The sequence below is a fragment of the Hippocampus bargibanti genome, linkage group LG09, assembly GCF_051943395.1.
Source record: "Hippocampus bargibanti isolate YZ-2025 linkage group LG09, ASM5194339v1, whole genome shotgun sequence".
In the NCBI taxonomy this organism is placed as follows: Eukaryota; Metazoa; Chordata; class Actinopteri; order Syngnathiformes; family Syngnathidae; genus Hippocampus; species Hippocampus bargibanti.
The window spans coordinates 13,909,536-13,921,939 of record NC_142742.1 but is presented as its reverse complement, the minus strand read 5'-3'; the positions used below and the strand labels follow the sequence as shown (position 1 = coordinate 13,921,939).

The 12,404-nt window shown below is 39.8% G+C and overlaps 1 protein-coding gene and 1 long non-coding RNA gene across 2 annotated transcripts; one reads left to right on the top strand and one right to left on the bottom strand.

The window, feature by feature from the left end:
* Positions 1–104: 104 nt before the first annotated feature.
* pomt2 (protein-O-mannosyltransferase 2) lies at positions 105–10,971 on the bottom strand. Its single transcript, XM_089004988.1, has 21 exons — positions 10,283–10,971; positions 10,020–10,104; positions 9,821–9,925; positions 9,576–9,684; positions 9,387–9,495; positions 8,597–8,756; positions 8,418–8,524; positions 8,265–8,347; positions 4,132–4,241; positions 3,734–3,800; positions 3,601–3,661; positions 3,437–3,515; positions 2,555–2,706; positions 2,388–2,479; positions 2,221–2,297; positions 2,087–2,158; positions 1,958–2,017; positions 1,765–1,870; positions 1,443–1,583; positions 1,265–1,376; positions 105–596 (listed from the first exon to the last, which is right to left on the bottom strand). Exons 1-21 carry the CDS (start codon positions 10,558–10,560, stop codon positions 491–493), a joined length of 2,271 nt encoding a protein of 756 aa, XP_088861114.1. The 5' UTR covers positions 10,561–10,971; the 3' UTR covers positions 105–490.
* Positions 10,972–11,212: 241 nt separating this feature from the next.
* Positions 11,213–12,273, top strand: LOC148893722 (uncharacterized). Its single transcript, XR_016116101.1, has 3 exons — positions 11,213–11,612; positions 11,688–11,796; positions 11,877–12,273. It is a non-coding gene; the product is annotated as an uncharacterized LOC148893722 (long non-coding RNA).
* Positions 12,274–12,404: the final 131 nt, after the last annotated feature.

The window sequence follows — 12,404 nt, the reverse complement described above, 5'->3', positions numbered from 1 at the left end:
CCCAAATCTGGCTAATCGTCATCTGGATAAGCATCTAGTTTAGCTCTACTTTAATGAGAAAATGGCTGGAGATCATGATATAGAAATAATTTCTGGAAGAAACGTTCTAACAAATATGACATTTTATTAACATTGACTATAATATATGCACAGACGCCATAAAAAAGCTTTATTACAAAAATATTTTTTTTTAAACACAGATCTAAATAGGTATAATAAAGGGTCTCAAACTAATGACCAAATAAATTCTTAATCTATTTCCATATTTTTAGGCACTTAAAAAAAATCATCCTTTTAACATCCAGTACAATTATGAGAGGTTGCCACTTATTACATATGGCCCTAAATCCTCCATCATAAAACGGTAAACGCAAATGAATCCTTACCGGGTACAGTCACTGGGAAAAAACATTTTCATTAACACTATAAGACTGTGAAATCACAAAAGGGTTCATTTTATAAATGAAGTGGTGTCTTTACTGAGAACTCGTTAGAACTCCCAGGACTCCATCCACTTCAGTCCGGACATTGAGCTGCCAGGCTCGTGTGCCAGAGGCCCCGTCATGCCATATGTGAGTGGGTGGAACAGATAGAAGCTGTTAATGAGAAACATTACACAGGATATATGAAAAATAGCGAAACATAATCATGTTTTAAAGCATGGGAGGGAAAAGCACAGCCTGCGAACCACATGAATCCTCAATATTGGCCACTCATTATGATGATTATGATTATTATTAATTGATGTAATACGTACTTGTTGCATTCTTTTAAAAGTTGCTTCTCAAAATGGTTAATTGTCAGATTGTTTTGCATTTTAATTAATTTTGCATTCACTTATTTTTAAATTATTGATTCAGATTTAACAGTGACTTCTCTATTTATAAACAATTGGTTAATGAGCGATTAATAGTAATATTCTACATGACAATTATTTCATAAGTCAAATAAACCATTTTATGTGTTTTATGTCACTTTCGAACTCATAATCCCCATCCGCTTTCAAATTTAATGTATAAAAAATTGAAGTGCATTTAACTTTTTAAAAATCATCTAATTCAACAAATGGCAAATTACATGGAATATTTTTTATTTTATAAAAATTGCTTATGCCTTTATAAATAAAATCTAATATAACATTTTATTCTTATTTTATCATAAGAATAAGCTATTTTACATTTTACCCAACCAAGCGGTACATTTAAAAAAATAATGGTGGCTTGTGCACCAATGGTGCAAGAGAAAAAAATATATTTCGTCTCACCTGTACAGAACAATCAACAGAAGTAACGCTTTAGCAAGTCTCTGCAGCCAGTCGCAATACGGTGGCTGGAGCAGAAGGTCAACCATATTCAACAGGAAATCCAATGTAATTCCTGTGATCGACAAACATTTCTCCATGTTTGTATTGTCTTGAGCACAATGGGAATGGGTCGGGGTACCTGTCAGCATGCTGTTGAAGAGAATTGCAGGGAAGTAGTGATGGTAATAGAGGACCCGGCCCATGGTGTAGAAAGGGACGTAGTGAAGGAGCCAGCCAAGGAAAAGGATGCCCCCTCCCCTCATGAGTACAAAACAATGACCTGAAAGCCATAAAATTGGCATTTTTAACTAATAACATGATTCACACAGAAGCAGGGTTAGAGTGGTTACAGAGGTTTTACACATTGTAGGCCCAAAAGTGGACTGTTTTCTTTTAATGGTGCATGAATGAATTTGCCCAAAAGGCAGTTCCCCTGAGTATCACTGCCAAATCAATCCTACCTTTTCTCCTTTGGCTCATTGAGATTCCTCTTTGGAAGGCAATTGAAGCAACTGCTACCAGTACCAGATATAACACCAAACACGCCAGATTTAGCCACCAGACCACCTAAAAATACATTAACCAAAAGCATATTCATGTATGCTGGTGATGCGTAACCCATAATGGATGAGAGAAGTCAAGCTAATTACTCACAGGGTTACCAAGTAAGTACACACGATACTCTGTTTCATTCACTCCTGAGAATCTCAGTCCCTTCACGAGAGACAAGCACCGTTTATTTGAAATTGGTTTTGCAAGTCATTCGTTTTCATTATAACTCACTTGGTAGTTGATGGGCCAGTGCCAGGGTTTGGAGTTCACCTCATTGTCTTTGGGCTTCAAACCACTGTTACCCTAATCAAAAATAATCATAATATAATCATATGAACATTAATAACCTTTCTTTTTTCACTTACTCTTATCATGACAATGTGAGACTCAATTAGGATCTCGAGAAAATGAGGCTTCAGCACTGACAGACTGATGTTGGGTACTAAGACAACAAGAGCAGAAGAAGAAAACAGCAATGGTGAATGACTAACTTAAAAAACAAAGAAAAAATTAAGACTATGGCGGCGCATACATTTGGCATTGACGTGATCTTCAATGTTCCACTGAGAGCTGGGAGTCACCTTCAAATAAGGACTGCATGTGACCTCCACTTGTTCCCAGCCCCTGAACACAAACAGGAGGCCAGCCTGAACAAAGTGTAATTACTTGATGGTTCAAAGTGGATGAGCTCATCCTTACCACTTGGGGAGGCTTTTCCCAGAAGAAAAAAGCACACAACCATTTGCTTTGTGCAGAAACCGGACTTTGCTGCGTAGCACTTTCACGGGGTCACCTTTGCGACCTCCGCACACCTCCACTTGCCAGAGGTCATTACTGTCACCAGTATGATTCTATGGACAGACAGGACCCGGTTGCATTTGCAATATTCCAGATATTCAAGGATAGAATTGTTGATGTGTCAGTACGTGATAACGTCATTGAATAGGAATTTGGGTCTGGATGCCCAGAAGCAATAACATGACAACATAAAGTTTGATAATAATCTGTGGGATGGAGACAGACCCGTGTAGAGAATTACAAACAAAATAAACACAATTGATCTCGCCCTCTCCCACATAAAAGCTTATAACCTCCTTCCTTTCATAACTTTGCTGCTGTGAAATGTAAATTTCTCCACTGCAAGACTAATAAAGGCAAATCCAAATCCAATCCACAAGATGGCAGCAAACCATTACTTTTGTCCTTGACGGGGCTTTCAGCGTGTTCTATAGAAATGCCTCCACTCACAAAAATATCAGTCATCTTTGTACCAAGATGCCACATGATAAGAGAGGCAGACGGCCAATCATTTTAGATATCTAAAGTCGAGATCAATTTCAGGGAATTGCAATGCTTCTTGATTAAAATGTTCACACATACAGTATACATTGGCAACTCCCTGCACTTTTTGTCATCGTTTGAATTACAAAACGAAAATAACCAAGTGTTTCCCCATTTCAGTTATTGAAACTTTGGAATGAAAATCAATCACAACGGAATAAATTGTATTCCAATTTTGAGATTTTCCCAAGTACAACTCCCTTGGTGTCTATGAATATTTTCGGTACGTCATCTACTCACAATGCCATACCCCGTAACTTGGAAGTGTTTGCCAGTCAGTGGGGCCTCGTGCAGATGACTGTGAAGGTTTCGAGTTGTTCTGAGAAAACCAGGAAAGGCATTCGAAGTTTTCTTTACTTATTTGAAGCAATTGATACAATGCAACTTCCATCTTAAGTACTGACTCTTTGTGCTCCAATCTGATGATGTCACCATGGCGAACCAATTCAGGGGCCTCGGACTGAGCTATAACATGATTGAAAATGGAATAAATGCTTTAATTGAAAAATACAGCAACGGTTTGCAGCGTTTCCTTACAGTTTGTGTCGTTGTGCCGGTGAACCAACCACAAGTTGTTGTAGTCTTTGTGCAGGTAGGCTGTAACCTAGAGGGGAAAAAGCAGAATGTTTGGACAGTATATGCTGTGCAACAGTAAGGGCCAACTTGCGGCCACTGTTTCCAGGCTTTCAAAAAGAAAAAAAAGAAGCAATTTTCTGTTTCACGATATCCACTCCACGTGTTCCTATCCACTGGTCCTGTGGTTATACTGGTATGAATGCATTAAGACGAGCTGTGATCAGAGTAGCTGAAGGCAGTGAGGTTCACTGCTATTCTTTGGTTCAATCAAGTGCATGTCGACACATTTGTGAGCTACTGACTTAGACAGACGTCATTACCGTGTACATGATGACAATTTTTCACCGTGTGCTTCTGACCTGCTGCTGCTTTGCTCCAACTCCCTCTGGGTACAAGTGCCAGTGAGAGTGCAAGTAACCTCCAGCAATACGAAGGTTCTTCAATGTAACGGTGGAGCCATACGCCAGATCTGCACGCGATAAACAACACATTTCCTGATATAAACAAGGATTTTTTTCTTTTTAAACCGTTTTTGTCATTTGCAGATAAATTGTCAAAAAAGCCAAATGTGTCACAGAGCATAACATTAAAATTCTGCAGTTTAATAAACACAGTCACCCATCGATGAGAAGGTTTCTTCAGCCGTCATCTGTACAAAAGTGAAGGTTTCGGACGTTTCGCCTCCTATCCAAGAGACTTCGTCAGCGAACTAAAGTCTGACTGGTCGTATCGGCCCCATTTATATATCCCTAATGTCCAGACCTAGTGGCGCCGGACACAGCTATGATAGGTCCCTACTCTCAGGTTGGGGGGGGCGCGGGACCCCCCCCTGTGGCCCCACTGATTGTTCCTACATTCCTGACTAACGATTGGCCTATTACCCCCACTCCCCCCGGTATCACCTCATCAGCATAACGACCCTCATCAGCATTGCGAAAGTTGCCTAACCTGTTTTGCCTGAGCAGGCTATTGTATGAACGATCCAAATTGAACATCACACCACCCGACCGGTTTAATGAAGGATTTTGTTGTTTTATAAGAATCGCCTCTTTTACCCCCCTTTCAAACCATCTATGTTCTTTCGCTAAGATTTTAACCTCATTGTCGTCAAATGAGTGGTTAGTAGCTTTTAGGTGCAAATGTACTGCCGATTGAGGCCCACTAGTATTATCCCTGCGATGTTGATAAAGTCTTTTTTTGAGAATTTGTTGAGTCTCCCCAATGTACTGCTCTTTACAATTTTCATTCTTACAATGTATGGAATAAACTACATTACTTTGTTTTTCATTTGGTAGCCTATCTTTTGGATGCACTAATTTTTGCCTTAACGTGTTTATCGGTTTGAAATAAGTAGGAATTTTATGTTGCCAAAGGACTCTTTGTAATTTTTCAGAAACTCCTGCAATGTACGGTACTGCTACTCCTCTCCTTTTAGAATCTTGAGAATTATTGGTTTCGTTCGCTATTCTTTCTTTCTGACATTTGTTGAATGACCACTGAGGGTACCCACAGTTAGTGAGTGCTCTCCTGATATGTTTTGACTCCTTTTCTCTACCTTCAGTGCTAGTTGGTATAAGTTTAGCCCTATGCTGGAGGGTTCTGATAACTCCTAGTTTATGTTGTAAAGGGTGGTTAGAGTCAAAAAGTAAGTATTGGTCAGTGTGCGTAGCCTTCCTAAAGACTTCTGTTTTTAGCGCTCTGTCCTCTTTTATAATTACTTTACAATCCAAGAAGGCTAGTTGGTTCTCTTGAATGTCCTCACGAGTAAATTTAATGTTGAAGTCTACAGAGTTGAGATGATCTGTGAAGGATTGAATTTCTTGTTTCTTAATTATGACAAAAGTGTCGTCCACATATCTAAACCAGTGTCGAGGTTTTGTCCCTGGGAAGGATGTGAGGGCCTGTTTCTCCATCTCTTCCATGTAAAGATTAGCCACTATGGGTGAAACTGGTGAGCCCATAGCACAACCATGGATTTGTTTATAAAATTTTTCCCGAAATTGAAAATACGTAGTATTAAGGCAGATTTCTAATAATTGGCAGATGTGATCCGGTTTCAGTTTGGTTCTTTCATGCAGAGAAACATCCGCCAGCAGCCTCGTCCTCACCGCTGAGACTGCTGCTGGGGTTGGGACAGATGTAAAGAGAGAAGTCACATCGTATGATGCCAAAGTTTCCTCAGGTTCCAATATGAGGTCTTTGATCCTCTCTACAAACCCTGTGGTGTTCTCTACGTGGTATTCTGTGTTACCAACCAACGGAGCTAAAATAGTTTTTAAATATTTGGCTACATTGTATGTAGAGGAGTCAATGCTACAAACAATGGGTCGGAGGGGGAACCCTTCTTTATGTATTTTTGGCAGGCCATAGATACATGGCGTGGCCTCTCCCGGGTATAATCTAAAATACATCTGTTTATCTATATGTTTTCCTTTCTCTAGCTTTTGGAGACAGTCAATCATTTCTTTCTTGTATCTATTGGAAGGGTCCCTTTTTAGTTGCTCATACGTGTTAGAATCACTGATTAACCTATTTATTTTGTCTTCATAATCCAATGTGTTGAGCAGCACTGTGCATCTGCCCTTGTCTGCTGGCAAAATAGTAATATTTTTGTCTTTTTGTAGAGTAGTTAACGCCTTTCTCTCTTCTAATGTTATGTTGGACGGAGGAAGTTTGGCACTACTGAGAAGAGCTGATATTTTAATGCGTAGATCATCTGCCTCTGCATACGAAAGTTTGTTATTTTTAATAGCCGATTCAGTAGCTGTGATATAATCTATTGTAGGTATAGTTTTAGGAGTCACTGAGAAATTTAAACCTTTGGTAAGTACTGCCTTTTCTGTCTCTGAGAGATCTCTGTCTGACAAATTTTTGATCCAATTCTCCCTTGCAAACTGTTCATACCTAATTTTACGCGTGTTTACCAGTAGCTGAGATTGTTTCAGTAAAAGTAATTTTTGAAATTTACCCTTTTGTCTCTCTTTGGTTTTGCTGTGGTGCCTCATATAACCGGATTTAGTAAATTCACACACTTCCTGAAAGATTTTGTGGGTAAGATTAGTTTGTAATCGCTGATAATAAGTTTCTATTTCTGACTGTTTGTTTTTTATCTCTATGTTAAGTCTCCTAATTCGCAAATTTAGAATTTTCCTAGTATAAGAAACAAGAAATTCAATCCTTCACAGATCATCTCAACTCTGTAGACTTCAACATTAAATTTACTCGTGAGGACATTCAAGAGAACCAACTAGCCTTCTTGGATTGTAAAGTAATTATAAAAGAGGACAGAGCGCTAAAAACAGAAGTCTTTAGGAAGGCTACGCACACTGACCAATACTTACTTTTTGACTCTAACCACCCTTTACAACATAAACTAGGAGTTATCAGAACCCTCCAGCATAGGGCTAAACTTATACCAACTAGCACTGAAGGTAGAGAAAAGGAGTCAAAACATATCAGGAGAGCACTCACTAACTGTGGGTACCCTCAGTGGTCATTCAACAAATGTCAGAAAGAAAGAATAGCGAACGAAACCAATAATTCTCAAGATTCTAAAAGGAGAGGAGTAGCAGTACCGTACATTGCAGGAGTTTCTGAAAAATTACAAAGAGTCCTTTGGCAACATAAAATTCCTACTTATTTCAAACCGATAAACACGTTAAGGCAAAAATTAGTGCATCCAAAAGATAGGCTACCAAATGAAAAACAAAGTAATGTAGTTTATTCCATACATTGTAAGAATGAAAATTGTAAAGAGCAGTACATTGGGGAGACTCAACAAATTCTCAAAAAAAGACTTTATCAACATCGCAGGGATAATACTAGTGGGCCTCAATCGGCAGTACATTTGCACCTAAAAGCTACTAACCACTCATTTGACGACAATGAGGTTAAAATCTTAGCGAAAGAACATAGATGGTTTGAAAGGGGGGTAAAAGAGGCGATTCTTATAAAACAACAAAATCCTTCATTAAACCGGTCGGGTGGTGTGAGGTTCAATTTGGATCGTTCATACAATAGCCTGCTCAGGCAAAACAGGTTAGGCAACTTTCGCAATGCTGATGAGGGTCGTTATGCTGATGAGGTGATACCGGGGGGAGTGGGGGTAATAGGCCAATCGTTAGTCAGGAATGTAGGAACAATCAGTGGGGCCACAGGGGGGGGTCCCGCGCCCCCCCCCCCCCCAACCTGAGAGTAGGGACCTATCATAGCTGTGTCCGGCGCCACTAGGTCTGGACATTAGGGATATATAAATGGGGCCGATACGACCAGTCAGACTTTAGTTCGCTGACGAAGTCTCTTGGATAGGAGGCGAAACGTCCGAAACCTTCACTTTTGTACAGATGACGGCTGAAGAAACCTTCTCATCGATGGACCACTCCTGTACGACTGAGAGCTTACACAGACAGTCACCCATGTTATTATTATATATTTTTTACTTGATATAACTGTACTCATGTGGTCAAAATAATACATGTTGCATCATACTTACACTCAGGCATTGATGCATTGTGCAGGTTGTTCCCGATGAGGCGAGACTGGAAGGCAGAACTGAAGAAACCATCTCCTGGCCCACTGATAAAGAATTTCACTGTGATAAATCCAACAGTGGAATGGGTGACATCAAACTGCATCCAATACTCACCTTTTGTTCAGCACCACAAAATGGACTGCAAATATTGCAACATAGACGAAGATGGGAAGCGAGATTAGCGCCACAACTCGAGCCAAGAGGTGCTTTGCAACGTCCACCTAATGGCAGCAAAAAACATTACATTTGACGAAGAGACACATTACTTTTGTTTACTGCACATGGCTGTTTACCAGTGATAGGTCCAGATCCCCTAAAAGCCTCCAGAGGTCTGATACAGTGTTCAATCCCACCAGCAGGATAACAAAAAGGCCCACAAACTTTACCGCCAGAGCTCCAGCAAGATTGACACCGGTAAATACAATCCAAGCCCACCAGGGAGCAGAAAAAGGCCTAGAAAACATATAAGCCAACATGATTTTTTGTTTCCACATGGACTAAGATATACATTTTTTTTCATTATGTTGACAGGCAGTGAGAGGGACTTAAAAGGGCTACACTGAAAGAAAAAAAAACAATTAGAATAATATAATACAACTCTAAAAATAAAGTTGTAATTATAAATCTATTTATGGATTACACGGTCAAATTTGTAATTGGAATAAAGACAAACAGCTTTTGAAAAGACAATTTTCAGAGAATAAAATTGTAATGTTGTTCCAAGAATAGAATATATTCACATTTCAAAAAAGACGCATGAGAGGAAAGAATAATAAGAAAAAAAAAGTTGTAATTTTACGGCAATGCCGTTGTAATTGAGTTGCTGAAGGAGTAGCAGTACACTCGCATTACTTTTGTGTGGGTGGCATGAGATCAGTCATTTGTATATGTGCAACTGACTGGCAACCAGTATAGTCCCCCCTTCAGCTTAAGTTAGCTGGTACGGATTCCAGCACTGAGCACCTGCTTAAACCCCCTTCAGGATAAGCAGTGTTGAAAAGGGATTGGATGGATGAAAGTTGTGTATTTCATGTAAATTGCATATGTTTGTATTGCAAGCATATTAGACAAACAATTGGGAACCTGTGTTTTTGCTGGTTGAACTTGACCATACTGAGTACTGCACCCATGATAAAGAACAAGAGGATGGGGTCCAACAAGATGTATTGAGAAATAGTGATGCAGCCCGTGTCTGTCAGGAAGAAGCGGACAATAGGAAGTGAACGACAATTGACATAGTGCACTGAATAGGCGTTGAGTTGAGAGACCTACCAAATATGAGCAGCCAACCAGCAATGAGAGCGGCTGTGTTGGAGTGAGAAAGCTCCAGTACGATGAGGTAGGCAAAAATAGGGAGAAAGGAGCCTAAACCAGCACAAAACTAGAAGAAAACAATCTGCATTATGTTTGAAAAGGAAATATTCGAGAGCTATTTTTTGTCTGGCCATACACTCACCGGTGAATATGTGCTGCATTGACAAGTTAAACATGAATCCCAAATAATCTGAGCTACATACCCCTCTCATCCCCCAGTAGTTGTGGTGTTCATAGTTATCTCCTGGCTTTGTGAATGGAAATGTGCCATCATAACCACTCATGTGTCCAGCAAGTCCAATCAGCATCTGGAAAATTGCCCCAAAATACCCAAAATGGGATAATTGATATACAGAATTTCGTTCTCAGAACTGAAATTCAAACAGAAAGTCGTGATCTCACCTTCCCCAGAGGTGGGTGGACATCAAAAAAGAAGGTCCTGTTGATATAGTAGCTTCCCATTTTCCCAAAGTGTGTCTCATCCCAGCTTAAAGACCAAAGAAGAAAACAACAATAAGTACCAAAAATAACGAGACGCTTTTCAGAACGCAGGTTGGTGAGCCAAAAGCTCCCCTGAACGGAGCTGGAGATAGGCACTATCTCACCCACGGCCCGAATAAGTGCAATATGTATGGAAACTCGAGAGGAATGTTTTGCACACTCACCACACATGAGGAGGCTCTTTTATTTGATAGAGGCGTGTGGAGAAGGACAGTCCAACCAACAAGAGAAGCAGTCCTCTGTTGGTGGGCTCATTACCAGTGGACCTTCTTTTTCTGGAAAAAATCCCATTAGTTTGCTGACTGTCATCTTCTGTGATGTGTCCATCCTTATTTGGGGTTTTATGAGTAGATTTAGGAGTAGACGGCAAAAAGGTCTTTCTGTGTCTTACTGACGTGTCTCCTGCATTTCGAAACGGTGTTGAGCATCGTTCATTTTCCATTAAAACGCCAGAAGAAAACGTCCATTCCAAATGACGAGCTAGCAGGTTGAAAATAAAATTTTATGATGCAAAATGTGATCACATAGCCGGCAGGAAGTGTGATATATGAACCGCATCGCTGTCCTGACGGCCACGTGTGTCAGTACTGTCCCTGAATACAGTATATGTCGCACGATTTATGAAAAACACTTGTCGCATACTTATCCTAGCTTATTCGTGTTTAAATCCAGTCAAACAAGTTAAACAAAAGTGGTCCTTCCAAACAATTACAAAGACATTTACGCTTAACATAAATTATATTCATTTACGTTGTTTAGGCCTAATTAAATAAAACGATTGCATATTTCGTATTCTGTATTTACCACAACCAATATAGAATGTGGGCACGTTACAGAGCAAGCCACCAGCAATCGTGACACTAGCTTTGGTGTGGTTTGTGGGAATTGCAGTACGTTATCATATTTGACTGGGTATAAGAATGTCCAAAAAGCATACATATCCCAGGTGTCCACGCTTCGCTTCGTGTTAACCAATCACAAGACGGGGCAGACAAAGCTGTTGAAATGATGGGAATTCCGGCTTTTTTTAGAGAGACCGTTTTTAGGATCGAATTTATTCAAAAAATAAAGCAGCTATATGTAAAACGAATTACTAATGTAAGAAATATACAATACATACATTTTTTTAATTGATGTGACTTTATTTAAAGATTTTCTTTGGGAATGACCAGGTTGAGATAGGATCAGGAATGAGTATGGAGAGGGAAAACTCATATTGGAGGTTTCGGAGAGAAAGTCAGAGAGGCCAGACTGAGATGGTGTGGACATGTCCAGACAATTTGGAGCGTTCAATCTGCCTGCCATGCATGTCTTTTGAATGTGGGAAGGAAAAGAAAAAAATATATATACACATGAGTGGTTATGATGGCACATTGCCATTCACAAAGCCAGGAGATAAATATGAACACCACAACTACTGGGGGATGAGAGGGGTATGTAGCTCAGATTATTTGGGATTCATGTTTAACTTGTCAATGGACCACATATTCACCGGTGAGTGTATGGCCAGACAAAAAATAGCTCTCGAATATTTCCTTTTCAAACATAATGCAGATTGTTTTCGTCTAGTTTTGTGCTGGTTTAGGCTCCTTTCTCCCTATTTTTGCCTACCTCATCGTACTGGAGCTTTTTCACTCCAACACAGCCGCTCTCATTGCTGGTTGGCTGCTCATATTTGGTAGGTCTCTCAACTCAACGTCTATTCAGTGCACTATGTCAATTGTCATTCACTTCCTATTGTTCGCTTCTTCCTGACAGACACGGGCTGCATCACTATTTCTCAGTACATCCTGTTGGACCCCATCCTCTTGTTCTTCATCATGGGTGCAGTACTCAGTATGGTCAAGTAAATGCTGCGTGCTCCTCCATCCCAGGATGTAAAATTTTTTTTCAAGCCCAGATGATTCTGTATGCATTCGTTGACCTCTATTTACACTCCGCATAAAAAAAATTGCATTTGAAGAATCAATCTTTGTGATTTCCCTATTGAGTGGTTTCAGAATGGTTTACACAAGTTGTGAACTAAACTCCTGTATGTATTCATTGCTTACGTGGCATCCAATATGTAAAAGGAATAAAGAAGTGGGTCAGGAGATTTTTCTTCCTAATAGGATGCAACATTTTTCTTAGTTTCGTAAACAGTAATCGAGTGTTTTGCATCTGGAGACCATAAAAATGGAGGTTAGAGATTTTATGGAACCTTGCCCCCCTTGTTTTCAAAACTCTGTTTGAAATAAATCTGAATTTTTCTCAACCCAAGAACAATCCTTCGCATGTATTGTACAA

Excerpts from the sequence above, each read along its gene's own strand:
- pomt2 (XM_089004988.1), bottom strand. The coding sequence starts at position 10,560 with ATGGAAAATGAACGATGCTCAACACCGTTTCGAAATGCAGGAGACACG. Across the intron at positions 8,757-9,386 it reads TTCAACCAGCAAAAACACAG|GCCTTTTTCTGCTCCCTGGT; the intron begins GTTCCCAATTGT and ends TATGTTTTCTAG. Across the intron at positions 3,516-3,600 it reads ATCAGATTGGAGCACAAAGA|AACAACTCGAAACCTTCACA; the intron begins GTCAGTACTTAA and ends TGGTTTTCTCAG.